This window comes from Schistocerca serialis, chromosome 2 (assembly GCF_023864345.2).
Source record: "Schistocerca serialis cubense isolate TAMUIC-IGC-003099 chromosome 2, iqSchSeri2.2, whole genome shotgun sequence".
Taxonomy (NCBI): Eukaryota; Metazoa; Arthropoda; class Insecta; order Orthoptera; family Acrididae; genus Schistocerca; species Schistocerca serialis.
In genome coordinates this window covers 310,269,781-310,288,570 of record NC_064639.1, presented here as the reverse complement: position 1 = coordinate 310,288,570, position 18,790 = coordinate 310,269,781, and the positions used below count along the sequence as shown (strand labels likewise).

At 39.9% G+C, this 18,790-nt stretch overlaps 1 protein-coding gene across 1 annotated transcript in view; it reads left to right on the top strand.

Annotated features, from left to right (window-relative positions):
• The window catches only part of LOC126457090 (DNA excision repair protein ERCC-5), a 69,741-nt gene extending 52,462 nt beyond the window's left edge, over nucleotides 1–17,279 (top strand). The window contains exons 11-12 of the mRNA XM_050093114.1: nucleotides 5,568–5,755; nucleotides 15,625–17,279. Coding sequence (XP_049949071.1) covers nucleotides 5,568–5,755; nucleotides 15,625–16,146 — 710 coding nt within the window. The 3' untranslated portion in view covers nucleotides 16,147–17,279. The remainder of the gene's footprint in view (nucleotides 1–5,567; nucleotides 5,756–15,624) is intronic.
• The last annotated feature ends 1,511 nt before the right edge of the window (nucleotides 17,280–18,790 follow it).

Below are 18,790 nucleotides of genomic sequence, written 5' to 3'. Positions count from 1 at the left end.
GCGGTTACTGGTAGTTGGGAGCATAATGTGGCCCCTTAAGCCGTTCTGTCATCGGACATGAAAACACACATGGATGTGGATCTGAGGATATAACAGCATGGAATTCCATGCTTCACTGCACTGCGGAGCATGAAATGAAGTATTTGGCATGTCAGATTTTTGCCTCATGGGGAGGATCATGGCCAATGAAATCATCATTTTACATGATGAAATCATCATTTTACATTACAAGCAGAACATAGGAGCCATCATGTAGTATGGTGTTAAATTTCATATTTGCTGTTTTTTTTTGTAGAGTGTGTGGTGTGAGTATGAGCTGTTTCAGTTTCAAACCATCACAAAATTGAGCATCTCTCAAAAATGTGTCCTTTTAGCTATGATTTGTTATAATAATATGGTGGGACACTACATCTTAGTAGATGAGGGCATCCTGGAGTTGATGTTTTTAGCATTATAACTTGTGTGCTACAAAAGCATACCATTCCAATGTGATTGCACAACGGTGATTTATCAAAATCTTGTCTTTCAGATAAATTTGCATATTAAATATGAAGTAATGACATTTGTAGGTACAGTCTTTAGACACTGTAGGCCATGTATGGAGGTGCGATTGTTAGATTGTTATGTCGAAGTTGTAGCACAATTAGTAGTGTCATGAACTTTTGAGTTGTTTAGAGCAAGATAAGAGGTTTGCGCCTGCCATCTTCCATTCCCCCACCCCCTTCCCAGCTTTTCTTACCTAAGAAATTCTGGGTTTTTCTTATTCTTTTAACAGAAGTATTTTCTCAAAAGACAATAATGTATTTGCTGCAGTTCTTGTTCCAAAGGCCAGTGACAGGAATATTCCTCTAGTGGCCAGAAATCTTATTGTGGCTAACAGTGTAGTACTGAAAGTAAACACAAGTCATACTCACTGGAAAGTTCTGTTATTTTGAAATTTTCTGTAAAATACATGTACCTGTCTCTGTGTTTATGGATTTGGTTATGTTTGTATCTTGCCGTTAAATAGCCTTTTCAATGATGGTGAGAAACTTAGAAAAAATCTCCTCTTCCATTTGAATGAAATTACGAAACGAATCTCGATCTTGAAATCTATTTGATGAAGGACGTTATTTCAGTGTCTTCGTAGTATATAAAACATCGAGAATATGCATAATATGCAAGTGCCAACTGACATTAGACACTATACCTTAACTACCATATTTAGCTGAGTATAAGATAACGCTGGATATAAGACAAACCCCCCATTTTTTGAGAGCCTCGTGGAGAAAAATATTATTTTTAAGATCTTCTGGGTAATCAGAAATACAAACTGTTTTATTGACATAAAGTATCTGCCAAAAAGTAAACATTATACCTATTCAAAACTTATGCTATTTATTTATTGTCTGCATTTTGCTAGTACCAAGAGAAATAAGATAAATGGTTTACATTAACTTTCACACAATTTCATTTTCTACCTGTTTTGCTTACTAACCCTGTTGTCTGTGGTATCACTATTTTTAATATCATCATCCTTTTAATAGCACAGCTATGAAATTATATCTTCATTATCATAAATATTTGGCTGTTTCTTTCCAATATGTTGCTATTCCTGAGGTGGTATTACAGTGGGACCTGAGAACACAGCTGTTTCTTTTTCTGACTACGTATTCGATTTTATGTCTATACTGAGGTGAACTCTGAGCTCTCAGTCAAGCTGGTGTCACTGTTCCCCTTCCAACCCTTCTGCAGTGCTGAGCTTGAGCACTGGTGAAAAACAGACTGAAATATACTCTAATGTGCAGGTCATATGTAACAACACTATCTGATACATAAATTAAAGATGGCAATTCTGATTCAGTCCTGTTTTCAAACTTTTTCTCATCCCACAATTTAGTGATATCTGTTGGTATTATCTCTACAACAGGTCTTGCCACTGTAATTTATTCTCACGATAACAGTTACCAGCTGTTTCATGTGATTTATTCCCTTTGTTAGACATTTCAGTCTGGATTAATTTTTCTTCTTTGAATGTCACTATCATGTTCTAAAACTGATTAAAAGCAGATAACATCTTTACCCACTATTTTAACATGTGAACAGTGACTGAATTTCTCATTTGCAATCCACTTAGTAAGTCAAAGTAGTCGCTCATTACCAAGTAAAATATTGGTCTGGCTTCAACACTCCCGTTTTTGTATGTCACTTTTATTTAAAAGGCATAGTTAATGTTTGTGCACAATACCCATACATTTATGAGAACGTTTGTTGTAAATCCAACAAAAGTTTGTAATGTGATAGAAATTTCCTCCTACATTTCACAAAACTGTCAAATTTTAATCAGAGCAATAGCTTATTGCATTAGCTGATTCATAATTTCTCGCATATCAGTTCCCCAAAGCCGTGTGATTCAATGTCATGTTATTTTTTGGCATATTGTTAAATCTTGAGCCAGTTGGAACGTGAATATCGTTTGCTGAGTGCTGCCATTCTTAATTGTGCAAAATGAATCTGCACGTGACGTGAATAGCCAAAGCTTCATCTCTAAAGGTTAGGCTAATCCTACATAGTCTACTAAACAATGTAAGAATGTTGAACTCAGCAGCAGTAGTTTAATCTACGAATATAAGACGACCCTGTATTTTTCAAATGACAAATTTGGGAAAAAAACTTTGTCTTATAATTGAGTAAATACCGTATATTCAATTTAAATCCCAAAATGGGATGAAAATTCAATTGAGTTAACAGTGATTTCTAGTAGTATGTACCTCAGATCATTGTACAGCATTATGTGGTGTTCCTCTACCAGCAAGTCACTGTTCAAATCATGTTAACAAGCTTGTCCTGTATACTAATGGCACTGGCTGTCATGAGTTCCGATGTCATGTCTACTTCCGTGTCACCGTTAGCTACCTCAGCCTGTGTGAGGACAGCTTTAGGGATATGACTGCCAAGTAAGGGAAGAAACTTGGCAATCATATCCCTAAAGCTGTCCTCACACAGGCTGAGGTAACTAACGGTGACACGGAAGTAGACATGACACCGGAACTCAAGACAGCCAGTGCCATTAGTATACAGGACAAGCTTGTTAGCATGATTTGAACAGTGACTTGCTGGTAGAGGAACACCACATAAAGCTGTACAATGATCTGAGGTACATACTACTAGAAATCACTGTTAACTCAATTGAATTTTCATCCCATTTTGGGATTTAAGTGTGCAAACTGGGGTGAGTCATCCTGGATTTGAAATGGATCCTTCTGGAAGTCGTGAAGACCATAGTATGCAGTCAGCTGCAGATGGTGGCTCATGTTGGTCCTAATGTTATGTGTCATTTTTTATTGAAAGAGGTTCTCTGGATTTGGGTGGCTGTGTGAAGGGGTAAAAACTGTCTGTTTTTTTTTTTTTGCGAGATGGAGGCAGAGCTTACTATATGCAGCATCACCCACAGTATTAATTTGTGGATTTTTAGTACAGCGTCAAAACGGAGGGTCTGAATCAGAGGCTCTGTCATTTCTGCAACCATTTAGACTGCACATTCCTTAACTTGTGCCACAGGGTGTTGGGGCATTGGATCCTGCTTCATAGATTAGGTGTCCACAACACTTAGAAGGCAGCTACAGAGGTAGAGGGGGCTGTGTAGTGTGGACTGGGCAGTTCTTTAGGTTACAGGGTCTCCAGCAATTACAAAAAGGGTATAAGTCTGGAAGAGTGCCGGGCAAACGCAAGGAGGGTAGACCTAGCAACAGTTTTTATTGTAGTTGTAAATTTTTGTGACTGCATTGGAAAAGAACCAGAGCTCCAAGCACTAATAGGAAGCACTGAAGCTCAAATTATTATAGTACTGGAAGCTGCCTGAATCAGTGATAAGTTCAGCCAAAATTTTTACAAAGAACCAATCATTGTTTGGAAAGGATAGATTAAATACAGTTAGTGGTGGAGTGTTTATTGCCGTTATGTAAAGTACACCACATGCAAGGCACAATTAGTACTTTATCTGCATGATAGCAATGTTGATGTTACTGTTTTCCAAAATGCCTTCGGCAAAGAGGATGAAATAAATGTTCCGCAATTTGAATCAAGTACAGCTGCTGACATGAGTTACTGAGAATCAGATGTCCCTGGTGTAGCAAAACAGCTTAAACCACATAATAAAGGCAAGTCCTCCAAATCAGATTGTATACCAGTTAGTTACCTTTCAGAGTATGCTGATACAATAGCTTTGTACATAACAGTTGTATACAATCATTCGCTCAGCAAAAGATCCACATCTAAAGACTGGAAAATTTCACAAGTCAAGAAAGGAAATAGGAGTAATTCACTGAATTACAGACCCATATCACTAATGTTGATGTTCAATAGGATTTTGGAACATATATGTGGTGGTTATAACTAAACTTTCGTTACTTAAGAGGGCTCTCATGAAAAACGAGTGATCATAGGACAATGAAACTTAGTGGAAACATTTGTAAGGACTTGTGGAAGATAAACAATGAATAAATTATTGAAAGAAATACATGAGAGCATAACATTCGTTAATTGCTTACCATGTTTACATTTATGATTACAAACAGTGCTCAGTTTAATCATCACCTGCATCACTGACAACCTGGAACTGCACTAGAGATGCCATTTCACAGTTGTTTGCAGCACCATGAAATGCTCAACTATCATGGCACAGATAATGCACTCTTGATGCTCACACATTGTGTCCAGCATTCTCAGCCTTGGCAGCAGTAACTTATTCAACAATCTGTGGTGCAATTGGCAGTCGGCCTCTCACAAGAGCAGTTCCGAAATCGCCATGTCATGCAGACTTCCAAGTCTTGTTATTCAACCTCAGTGCAGAAAAAGGACCTCTCTGTATTCCTTTAATGCATCGATACTGGCACAGGAAGATTTAAGTGTTGGTTTTCCCTTCACGCTGTTAGAGATTGGAACTGCAGAGAAATAATATGAAATTGGTTTGTTGAACCCCCTTCCAGGCATTTAATTGTTAATTGCAGAGTAGTCACTTTAAAAATAGATGTATACTTTGTTCACATTTTCTTTAGCACTGGCAGAGAAGGCTGCAGTGAGTGGTGGGTTGTAGTTCCTTCCTGTGAAGTACTGTGACAGGTAGTAGTAGTAAATAAATGGAATCAGCTCTACCCTGCAAACTGACTGACTGTGGGAAGTGAGGGGGTGATAGTGATGGCAATCTAACCTAAGAGATAGTAACTATATTCTGTTTTTAATTAGAAGAAACAATTGATATAACTGACTGTTGGAGGTAATGCCCCCTTAAATATTTTTTTGTAGTCCAATGTACCAGAATCATCCTCCAATAGTTCACTAGAAAATGAGAGGAAACATTGAACAGTTATGGTACTTTATCAAAGGTTGGCAGTAACTGAAGCAAATTTTTTGCCCAAAAACCTACAATTTCTGCCGATTCGAGTATAAGGAACACAGAACTAAAGATTGAGTAAACAAACAATGCTAACTAACTTGGTGTGTGTGTGTGTGTGTGTGTGTGTGTGTGTGTGTGTGTGTGTGTGTGTGTGTTTACTGCTGATACTTATTGGTTGTTGATGTCTGCACAGGATTTCCTAACACTGCTGTTGTAGAAGCATATGTCTTTCCTGAGATTGATCATTCGAAAGAAACATTTACGTGGAGCACTCCTGATGTGTCAGCACTGCGAAATTTTGCAAGAGAGAAGTTTGGGTGGACGCAGATGAGGACTGATGAAATTCTTTTACCTGTATTGAAGAGACTCGGTGAGAGAAATGTAAGTAAATGGATTCCCACATTTACAAATTGGTTTCACTAGGAAAACATCATCAATATAAATTCGTGATCAATGTAATTTTATTGAGCCGAACATAAACATCTGGAGTGAAAGATCACTGTCATATACATGTAGGTAAGAAACCGAAAGTACCGGAGTGGCCAAGCGCTTCTAGCCGCTACAGTCTGGAGCCGCGTGACCGCTACGGTCGCAGGTTCGAATCCTGCCACGGGCATGGATGTGTGTGATGTCCTTAGGTTAGTTAGGTTTAAGTAGTTCTAAGTTCTAGGGGACTGATGACCTCAGAAGTTAAGTCCCATATAGCTCAGAGCCATTTGAACCATTTTTGAAACCTAAAGTAAAAATTTTAGGAAACAGACAACATGAAGTTGTTCTTATTGTGGGCTATATCAGTATATCTTTACGTTAGTTCAGAGCACTTCTCTTTCATCTATTATTCTTGTCACTGTTCTACCTATTTTCACTCTCCTGGTTTCTATTTTCCCCTAGTTTGAAATTTTTACTGATCAGATCTTATACCTCTTGACGACAGAAATTTTATTTTGGCAAATATTATAATTATTTAATTTTTACATTTGTTTTTATGGGTGGGGCTATTATTATAAGTGACCATAGTTGGAAAGAAGTGTTACGAATGCAGATATGGTGTTCATAATTTCCTCTGTGGTGCAGAATGGGCTTCTTAATGTAATCATTCATATTGGATTGGAGCTGCTGTCATGGGTGTTAACTTATCCACTGGTCACAGTTGTGGTCTTCACCAGTACCTTTGTACCTTGCTGTAGCCCCACTCCCTATCATTCGTATTGCTATGCACTGTTCTGTGGTCATCGCAATATGTACTCAACGATTGATTGCTGGATGCAGTGTGCCTACACCAAATGTTGTGATAACATTGGAAATAGGCCCTCTTCATGTATTAGTTATTTTGTTGTTGTTCTGGCACAAATGACGTACTGAAGCACACTAAAAGATTTAACACCTTTGCTGTTTTTGCTAATCATAATGTTAAATGCTTAACTTGTGTAGATCTGATTTCAAATCTCATTGGACAGTTTCTTTCTCTGTCTTGTTATGAGAAGTTGCTTCACATTCTGTAGTGAAACATAGGTGCAGAAAAACATTGGAAACAAGTGAGAAACAGATTGTATATAAGTTTCTTTCTCTGTCTTGTTATGAGAAGTTGCTTCACATTCTGTAGTGAAACATAGGTGCAGAAAAACATTAAAAACAAGTGAGAAACAGATTGTATATAATGTCTTCAAAAAGTTTTTAGAAAAAATCTGTTGCTCCTGATACAGCATGTTCAGAAATAACCTCTGCAAAATATGAAAAACATTTCCCTATTCAGTTGATAGCACAGGCTATAGAAGCATATCCATTTATAGAGTTGGGACATTTTAAAATTGAGCTACAAGTTGACTTCAGACAATAAGGCTTTCAAATCATAAGCGGCGGTTATCTACAGATGGTAGTATTTCCAAATCGTGAATGGTACTACCACAATCTTGTTCAGTCCTTGATTGAAATAACTTTTAGAAACAAGCGAACTTTTGAGAATTGTTTGCTGGGTACCCATGACTACTGCTGCTGAGACCAAGGGATGCTTCTCAACTCTGATGAGGATCATGACTTTTTAAGTAGTACAATTAACAAGAGTTGTTTGAGTGCATTGGCAATGCTCTCCATAGAAAAGGACAGTTGTAGACATATTTGCTTCAAAGAAGAATGGAAGACTGCACTGTGTATACATTAATTGCACGTAGGTATGTTTCTGTCATATACAGATGATGTTGACATTATTTTAGGCTAGTTTATTTATTCATAGCTTTATTTTATAGTAAAAGTGTATCTGTTACACATGAATTTGATAGTGATTATTACTGACATTGATAATTTTGAATGCGCATTTGCCAATGCTCATAAGTATGACGAGTTAGTGCTAGATCTGTAAGAGCACATTATTGATAGGTTATTAATCAGAAACAAATAAAGGGTACACATGTATGTATATGTAAGAGGCAGAGTGAAGCCATCTTGCTATATAATGGCAATGTCGACAAGAGATGTTCACAATGAAAACACTTTGCACCAAGACTGGGTCAGGGCAAAACACATTATCAGCATTTTTGGTAAACTGGGCAGCAGGCTTCACCAGAATGTAGTGGGTCAGGGCAGCCAAACAGACTCACATCACCTTCGTTATGTGATGAAAGAAAGGCTAACACAAATGCAACAAACAGGACCAAAAGCTTTTACTAAACAGTTCTTTACTATAACAAACTCAGCACAGCAGAAGGAAAACAGCTGATACCTCCATAGTAGAAGCACTATGCAGTCATGACAAATGGAGTCTGGTGAACATCGTCCACTTCTTCACTCCATAGATACTCCAGCAGTTTAGTTCATAAGGGAGTCAGTCAGACAGATCGGTGGCGCACTCGATTCACTGACTGCAGCGAAGTGATGTCTGGCATAAGTGTGTTGTTGATTTCTTGCACACTATGGAGAACAGCAGCCACTACTGGGAGACGATGATGATGATGATGATGATGATGATGATGATGTTTGGATTTTGGGGCACTCAACTGCACGGTTATCAGTGCCTGTACAAATTCCCAATCTTTACTCAGTCCAATCTTGTGACTTCCATGAATCACGATGAAATGATGAGGACAACACAAGCACCCAGTCATCTTGAGGCAGGTGAAAATCCCTGACCCTGCCAGGAATCGAACCCGGGACCGCATGCTTGGGAAGCAAGAACGCAACCGCAAAACCACGAACTGCGGACATTACTGGGAGAGATAGCTACCTTGTCGTAATCACCAGTTGCAGAGTTCAGCACCACAGTCTGCCCCTGTCACTGAAGGGAAGACTTGGAGGTCTTTCATAAGCATTGCAGGTTTTCGAGGAGAACTTGTGTCACTATTTGCCACAAGTAATGGCAACTCATCCCTAAGGTATGTGCATAAGGATAGTCAACCCGTCGAGAAAGTGCTTCATAGTTCTGTTGACGAAGAGTTGTAATTCACTACCCCTCCAGGTAACATAAGTTGAAAGCTACCTTAGAACTACCCACAGAATCTGGCCTGATTGAGGAACAATGGTGGCAAATAACAGCCATCTGCATCAGTTTTTGGATGCTTTCAAATCTAGAGTGGAGAAGAGACAGACAAAAGGGCCTATGGAAGCACACTGTATCAACACTAGAGATCATACACAAATTAGCCAGCACTCATATGGGGCATTGCTGGCTACGCAATGTATAACCCAGGAAGAAGTGGAGAAGATGGTGCAAGGTGATATCATTGAACTTTCAGAGACTGCTTGGTCTTCTCATGTGTTCCTTGTGAAGGAGGAGGTCGATACATGGCATTTCTATGTTAATTACAAACGAATGAACAAAATAGTGAAGAAAGATGTCTACCCTTTGCAGTGCATTGCCGTGCATTGGTGTCATGCTAGACTGTTTAAAAGGAGCAAAATATTTGTAAACTACACGCTTAGAGGCAGGCAACTGACAAGTTGAAGTTGACAATACCCAAGGGAAAAGACTGCCTCTGTGAGTTCAAAGAAACACCATTTGGGCTGTGTAATGCTCCAAGCCACCTTTGATTGTGTTGAACGACCTGCTTTGGCACCTTAAATGGATGACAAGTTTTGCTATATTGATGGTATCATCTCCCCCCCACCAAAGACATTTAATATATATCTAAGCCACATGATAACTGTGTTGAAATGGTTTCAGACTGCAGGTTTCTGTCTGAATCCTACTAAGAGCCTCTCTGTTTTCTAAGAAATAAAAACTGTAGGGCACCTAGTGCATGACGAGACGGCCATTGTGATCCAGAGAAAATAGTGCAATCACTGATTTTCCAATTCCTTGGCATAGTCAAGATTTGAGAAGTGTTCTTGGAATGTGCTCATACTACTAGCCATTCATAAAGGACCTAGTGCCAACGCAAATCCTTGGCAAGAACTACTACAGAGATATGGCAAACTTTCCTGGAACAGCGTGCAAGAAAGATCATTCCTTAAGGAGGTGCTAACATATTCTCCAGGTCTAGCATTGTATGCAAGAATGCTAAGACATAACTTCACATTGATGCTAACAGTTATGGTATAGGTGCAGTTCTAGAGCAATTTCAGGAATGTGCCGAAAAGATGGTAGCTTATTCATCCAGGTACTCTCCAAGTCTGAGATGGACTATCAAGAAAGTGTACCTTGCAGCTGTTTGAGCCATCAGCAAGTTCCAGTCTTATTTATTTGTCATACCACTCACCACTGTGATGGACCACCATTCCGTATGCTGACTGACTGACTGGCCTGAAGGATTTGTCAGGTTGACTGGTAAGATGGGTACTGAGGCTTCAGGAGTACGGTGTCACTGTGGTATGCAAGAGCAGATGCATATACAAGGATGGCAATTTCCATTCAAGGATTCTTATAGCTGAGTACAGCAGGTGGACGAAATGTCAGTCATCACTGCACTAAGTGAAATTATTACTGAACCAAGAGAACATCCAACACTGCTGAAAACAATAGAATCCTTTGAGGTGGAGGAACCAACTAAAGGAAAAGTCCAGTTAATAAACATAACATTGCATAAAAGGAACTGTGATCTACGAGAGCGGGAATGGTTGTTCCTTCTCCCAGCTCATCTGCAGCAAGCTGTCTTGGAAGTGCTCCTACATCTTGTCACGTGGGATTCGTGAAAACTCTAGACAGAATTAGACACAGGTATCATTGACCAGGCCTTTACCCATCCATTAAGACTCCATGTGAGCCACTGTAAGGAATGCCTGTGACAGAAGCAAATGCCACTGTAAGAAATGCCTATGACAGAAGCAAATGCCGCAATTACTTCTGGGGCATCTAGTACCAATTTCACCTCCAGCAGCACCATTCCACTGAATTGTAATTGACATCTTGGGAAGATTCCTGAGTCAGCAAACAAAATTGATGGGTAATAGTATTCACTGACTATCTCACCCAATAAGCCGTCACTAAAACTGTACTGACTGCCCAAGCTCCAGAAATCACAAGACTTGTTGTACAAGACATCACTTTGAAACACGGAACACCCTATATGGTGTATTTGTCAAGTCAAGACTAGTATCAGATGTAATTTCACCTTGTGATGTCACCTACAGGATGGCAAGTGCCTATACCACTCACGGACGAATGGCAGATTTTGTCTCAGTGTACGGAGTTGTCGAACAGAGAGATTGCGATACAATACAATGAAGCAAGACACTACAAGCTTCACAACCATCTTTCTACTCCAAGATCGCGAGGCCGAAATGACAGTGGATATACTGTTCCCGTTTCAACCAAATGATACTCAGAATGACTATGTGAAGCATCTCAACATCAAGCCTAAAGGAGCAAGCCATCTGGCTTGAATAAGGAACATGGACACTGGGAGACAGACCAAGAGTGCTGTAATGCCAATGAGATACACCCCAGGAGACTTGGTGTGGTTTTTTATGGAACTACCGGAAAAGTTACTGAATAGCTAGTGTGGGCCGTGACTTATCTTTCATCATTGTCGGATTCCACATATGAAGTTGAGGACTGTGACCTTTCATCAAGAAGACAAAAGTGCAGAGATGTCAGCTGTGTCCTCTGTATGGAGCCCTGCTGCAGTACTGAAACATCAGTCAAAAGTGGTGGTTTTTTGTACAAGGAAACTGAAAATCCGTTCAGTTACTGAGAAGCTTCAACGAGAGCGGCTAGCTCCGATGCTCATCATGGTGAAGAGAATGTGACATCATGACCAGAAGGCAAGAATCCACCTTTGCTGCCATACTACAGGGTGTTGTAGTTGGCTCCAGCAAGAGCTTTTGTGGCAAGGGGTCACTGTTTCTCCTGGAGAGGAAGCAATACTACTAACTGTGGTGCATGCAATGTGGTGTAGTGGATAGGGTCACTGGGTGGTGTAGTGTGGGTCATCAGTTCAGTTCCAAGCATCAGCAGTTATGGTTTTAGTATTTGTCATTCTAGAAGTTCTTGAAATTTCTTACATTTATAATGTTTGAGAAGTCCAGGTTGGAATCAACACTATCACGAAATGGATAAGTTGCTACTAATTATGCAGATTATAAACTGAGCTGCGGACAGCCACAATGAAAACACTATTAGACATAAGCTTTCAGCCAGAGTCTTCTTCAGAAAAGAAAAAAAGGCCTACTCATTCACGTAAGCAAGCAAACCTCATACACACGACTGCTATCTGCTATCTCTGGCTATTCCGGCCAGAAGAATACAACAGAAACACATTGAATGGGGGCAACAATCCAGAATGGTGTGGGGAAGGGGGAGGGTTAACAGGGTACGGATGGGGAAAGAGGAATCTACACTGCCTGGTGGACTGTGCAGGTACTAAAGGTGGCAGGACAGGTCTGTCAGGTGCAGTGTCAGGAGGCTGTGAGTGAGAGAAAGGAGGGGCAAACAGGGAGTGGAAAGGAGAGGAGCAGAAAAGGGGAGAAGTGTGCACTGGGAGAGACAAGTGCACAGTGAGGGTGAGGGGAGGCAAATTATGAGAGGGTGACAGGACAGAGGGGGTGGAAACAGTTGGGTGGATGGTGTAGGGACATTAGGATACCATAGATTGAGGTCAGGGTCATTTCCAGAGCTGAGAATTTCTTGTAAGGATAACTCCCATCTGTGCAGTTCAGAACAGCTAGTGGTGGAAGGGAGGACTCAGATGGCCCAGGTTTTCAAGCAGCCATTGAAATCAAGCATGCTATGTTTAGCTGCATGTTGTATCACAGGGTGGTTCACTTTGCTTTCGGCCACAGTTTGGTGGTGGCCATTCATTTGGTAGACAACTGGTTGGTAGTCATACCAGTATAAAAAGCTGTTCAGTGATTACAGCAGGGCTGGTGTATGACATGGGCACTTTCGCAGGTGGCCTGGCCTCTGATGAGATAGGACAAGCCTGTGACAGGACTGACATAGAATGTGCTGTGTGGGTGGATTAGGGGATTAGGTAGTTCTGCCATGGGAATATGATCCCCATGGCAAGGGGTTGGGAATGGGAGTAGTTTAGGGATGGACAAGGATGTTGCAGAGGTTGGGTGGGTGACAGGACACTACTTTGGGGGGGGGGGGGGAGAATCTGGGGTAGGATGTACTTAATTTCAGGGCATGATGATAGATAATCAGACCCTGACAAAGGGTTCAGTTCTTTCAGTCAGGGGTGATATTTGGTGATGAAGGGGCACTCCTTTGTAGCCGATTCTTGTATGAGTAATGGGAGGGTTGGAGGTGTGTGGGGATATGGAACGGGAAATCTGTTTGTGGACTAGGTGTGGGGGTAGTGCCTGTCTGTGAAGGAATGCAAGGTTGCATGCTGGGTTGAAAAGGACCAAGTAAAGTGGACAACAGAGAAGGCGCTGATGTTGTGAAGGCATGAGGGTACGGTGTCTTGGCCCTGAGTCCAGATCATGAAGTATTATCAATGAATCTGAACGTGACCAGGGGTTTGGGAGGCTAGGAAAGTTTCCTATTGATGGCCCATAAACAGATTAGCATATGAGGGCGCCATGCAGGTGCCCATGGCTGTGCCACAGATTTGTTTGTAAATGTTCCCTTCAGAGGATAATTAGTCGTGTTTTAGGATAAAGTTAGTAAGGTGTAATACAAATGATGTAGTGTGTTTAGAGTCTGAAGGACATTGGTAGGGGTAATATTCAGTAACAGCAAGAGGTTGGGCATGAGGGATGTTGGTGTATGAGGAAGTGGCGTTAGAAGGGACTTTGGATAATACGTTGGGGGTATTGGTCAGTGAGTGCTAAAATTCTTTCAGTGGGGCCACAATAACCAGCTACAATACGATGTCCAGGATTGTTGGGTTTGTGGATTTTGGGAAGCATGTGCTGAGAAGCGTGTGCGAGGGAGAACCCTTAAAAAACAACCAGACTGAAAGGGTGCTGCCATTCGTAGATATAGTACGGAGTTCGACTGCTAGATGGGTTTGGTACAGACCTCCGTTAAACAACTGTGCAGACAGCATTTACATCTACATGGATACTCTGCAAATCACATTTAAGTGCTTGGCAGAGGCAGCATGTAGGTAAATGTGTGAGCTTAGTGTTGTGTTTCTCTGATTGTTGGCATGTTCTGCTTGAAAGTCATTATAGCAACATTAAAAATATGGACAGTGTGTGTAAAATTTTTGTTTGCTACTTTAAAAAATCAGCAGTGGAGACTCACCAAATGCTTAAAGAGGCTTTCCGGGAGGAAACTCACAAGTTTTCAACTGTTTCTGGCTTTTAACATTGTGAGATGATGGTTGAAGACCGACCTTGTTCTGGGCACCCTTCAACCTCGCAGAATGAGGAAAACATTGAAAAAATCAGCATTAATAAGGATCGTTGTTTCATGATCGACCAAATTTCAACAGAGGCAGGCATGAGTTGGACCTTGTGCCAGGCTTGAGTAAGGATTTACACATGTTGCTGCAAAATTGGTTCCACATCTTCTCACACAGGAACAAATAAGCATGCGCATGAATGTGTGCAGGGACTTGGAAACAGAGATTGAAAGTGATCCAAATTTTTTGAGCAAAGACATTACAGGTGATGAGAGTTGGTGTTAAGAGTGTGGCCCAGAAACCAAGCAAGTACCATGATAACGGAGGACTCCCAAGTCTCCCAGACCAGAAAAAGCAAAGCAAGTGAGGCCGAATGTTCGTGGATTTGTGCATCGGAAATTTGTAATCTCTGGCCAGACTGTTAACCAGCAGTTTCATTTTGAAGTTTTAAGATGTCTGCAAGATGATGTGCGGAGGAAACATCCAGGACTTTGGTGGTCAGGTGATTGGTTCCTTCATCACAACACCATCCCTGCACACATGGCCTTATAAGTGACGCAGTATTTATAGGCAGAACATTGGTCAGACCTTTGTCTTCAGGTAGAATGATAAGGTCAGCATCTGTTTTGAGGCTGTGTGTGGCTGCCCTCTGGAAGGTGGATGTTCTTAGGAAGCGACCTTGGGAAGGATGGTGAGGCCAAGTTGAAACTAAGGAATTCCTGGAAATTAACCATGGTATGTTTAGGTAGGAGAGGGGTAATTACGGTTGGACAGTAATATGAATGGGAAGAAGTGTGGAATTAGGAAGTGTAGGAATTAGATTGGCTTTTGTTGGAGTGGTTGATGGCCAAGAAGTGTTTCCATTGCAGAGATGTGGAGGAGAGTAGTTCAACATAGTTAAATTTGGTTGAAGGGCCAAAGTTGAGATCTTTGGATAGTAACGAAACTTCTGCGGAAATCTGAACTTCAACTGTTGGTATTAACTGTCACTTCCTTTACTGTATCTTGTACAATTCCCTTCCCTTTGCAATATCTGATTTCTATACATTCCCCCCATACATAACCCCCCCCCCTCCTCCTCCCCACCCACACACACACACACACACACACACACACACACACACACACACACACACACACACTCACACAAACTCAACCAATGATATCAGCCATGGACTCCCAGCCCGGAGATTTTAACTGAAGCTTGATTTTTGGTTGCAAGTATTCTACACTTGAGAAAAATCTGGTTTGTTAGCCCCTTATTGCCATCATAAGTGTAGAAGTTGGATAACAGGTTATGCTGCAGTGTGTTGTTGCTGGCGTTGTACTATTGGTCTTCACAGTAGATTCAGTTTTAAGGTAGTACATATATTTTCTGTAGGTATATCTATAAGGACTGCTTAGTCTATAATAAAACACGTACATAATATTGGACCATAACTTTAAATTTTTTATTTGAATTTAACAGAACATGTACAGATACTAAGCCATTGCCTTAAAAGTTTTCTTTTTGTAACTTTACAGGTACAGAAGACAATTGAAAATTATTTCAAAAGTAAACCAATTTTCCGTTCTGTGGAAGGGAAACTGAGTAAACGAGTGCAGAAAGCTGTAGATCGTATTGACAGAGGTGAAACTTCATCTGAAACGGAAGAAGAGCCCAGGCCAAAGCGTAAACAAACCTCTGAAAAATCTGCCAGAGTGAACAACAAAAAAAAGAAGTCAGTTAAAGAGGCAACTACAGTTACAGAGCAGCCAGGAATTTCTTCTGAAGGAGCACAGGCAGTAGAGGAAAGTGTTAAAATCATTGCTAATCAGAAAAGTGCATGTGTCCGTCGTGTTAGAAAGACAAATGTTCATCCTTATAAGCAATCAGGAGAGTTCATATTGCAGAGAGAGAAGGCAAAAATAGATTCCCTCAAAACAAAACTGAAGGCTATAGAAATATATCGTATGTCCAAGATAGAAAATAAAAAAAAGTCGGCCCGTAGTAAGCCAAAAGAACTGAAGGAGGCAAATCTCTCGGAAAGCAGCAGTGATGAATAACACATTTACAGCTAATTGGTTTTTCTTTCTAGGAGCAAAATTTCTACTGCAACCAGATACTACTGAAGTGTTTAGATGTGGATAATATGTTTTGAGCTCTGTCATTCACTGCTATTATTTAACGTTTTCTATCATTTTATGTAAGTATTTAATAATCCTATAATACTGTTGTCGCATTATTTCACAGTGGTGAACAGAGTTGTTGGATACTATCCTCATCCATTTGTTCACTAAGAAAAATTGAACAGAAAAATATATACAGTTAATTTTTGGATGATGCATTGACTGACTTAGTCCTCAGTTCCATGAGATTTTCATTTTATCATGAAACATAATTGAGAAAAGCATGCCAGGACACCATTCAGCAAATCTGCTGACTTGTTAAAAATTGTGGGTGCAAACAACCATTCAGAGCTGTCAGTCAAGTATTTAAAAGAAAAAAATGGGAAAGGAAGACAGTCAGCATAAAAGGCAGCATTTGCCAGTTGCATTTTTTATTAAAATTTTCAGCCTGGATTGCAAGTCCTTTCCTTTCTTCCGAAAAATAAAAATATCCAATGTCTACACAGAACAAAGCAATAAAATTAAAAATGGTGTTAAATGTTTTAATTGAACTGAGTAACCTGTAAATAAATAAATGTTTTATTGTTGATAGTGTTATATTGTAAAAGAAATGTCTTTTCATCTCAGCTACAGACTTTTCTGTATGATTTCAGGTTGTTATTTGGTTCTTCTTTCTGTGAAAAGCCGCATTCTTCTATTTTTTTTATTAGGTATCCATCTTCATTTTTTGCTTTTCTTGATCATCATAATATTGTTGTACTAATTTTGATGTTGAATATCAGTATTCGCGTGCATTTGTATTTTCTTATTGTACATATATTTCCAAGTATTTTGAAAATTTATATTTTCTTTTGTACATGTTGCGTATACTTCTGTGATAAATAGTACAAAATGAATTATGTTGAAATTGTGTCGGTATTTTTTTAAACAATGTTGTTAGTAAACGTATATTCTGGTTTATTTCTTGCCTACCTGCATTGAAACCGAAGGAATTGATGGAGCCTGTCCGAGCACTTAGTATTGTTAAATGAAATGGGGCAAATAAACTGTGGCAGTTATTCATGTCGTCATATGTGATCATCTTGAAATTTCTGTGATCCTCAAAACTTATTTCAGCACGTAGAATAAGAGTGCAGATTGTTTGTGCTGCATAAAAATTAAAGATATCAGAAATTACTTGAGGATAAAAGTGTCCAACACTACAGTCCTGACACAAAGAAACTCAAGATAATGTACTGTGGCTGTAGAAAGGGAACAAACCTGAAGGCAGTATTATGGGAAGAGCGATGAAACAGGAGACATGATATTATGTGAATAGCATTTTTTTTTTTTTGTTTGTGTTCTACAACTGTAATATACTTTAGGTACTGGTATGACATTACATAACACCATAAGCCACTGTTCAATTTAATCATGAATGTGTGACTGGTATCTGTCAAAAACCATCATCCAGCACCTGTTGCGAAACATCTCAGATAGAGGGAAATCTCATGTAAAATGGCTGTGTCATCATACACATCAAAAAAATAATATTTTAAAATCATGTTTAGTCATGTAGAGGTGTATGCACCTTATTGTATGTATATTGCAAGTTTTTTTTTTTTTTACTAGCTTTATTGTATGGGTCAATATTTTGTCATCAACAGCTGATTTCTTGGTCTTCAGTTTCTGTACATCTTCACCAGTCAATTTTCTGTGAATTTTTGCAAGGACATGGTTCTGCATGTTTTTTTGTACTTTAGTAACCTTCTTTTTGGACTATTTCTTTCCAGTTTTTTTAAGTTTTCTACCAGAGTCATATAATTATCATTGAATATGTTTGCTGTTTCTTTACAATCTGTAACCACCAAGTTGTCTATTTTCATTGACTTTATCTTTGTAGGCTAGAAGGATGTAGGCTGCAGTAGGTACTGGGACATGAAGAAGCTTGCACAGGATAGAGTAGCATGGAGAGCTGCATCAAACCAGTCTCAGGACTGAAGACCACAACAACAACAACAACAACAACAACATCTTTGTTTCTTTGTGTGGTCCATCTTTTTTCTTTCTTTCAGCATCAGTTACATTCCAGGCTTTCTTTACCTTGTTTCTTTAGTTCACTGTGGTGGTGTTAATTGCTGTTGCTTGGTTCGAAGAGATTCCGTGATTGCAGCTGGCCATCGTAAACTTCATTCCACAATATTTCAACTGGACACCTGCCAGTCATCTTCTGGTGAGCCATCGAAGACTGATGAAGACATTCTCCGCTTTGCCTTATGTAGTGTGCTGATGGTACTGCCACGTATGCATCAGAGTCTCACTGACAGAAGGACCACACTTCACAGCAGCAGTGCCCTCGCTGGTGGAACTGCAAAGATCAGCTGTGCTCTGCGTTGCCACTTGCGGCAGTTATTGGAGTATTTTTGTGTCTTCGTGCAAATCTGTGAGATGATGGGATTCCACAAATTATCCAGCTGGTAGCCACTGTTACGGTTCATTAGTTTTTCCACTGTATGTGTTTCAATGGATTCTTTTATAATGGAGTCCCAAAAAGATGTTGCTGTGGCCAAAATTAATGTTCTGTTGTAGTCTATTGAATGTC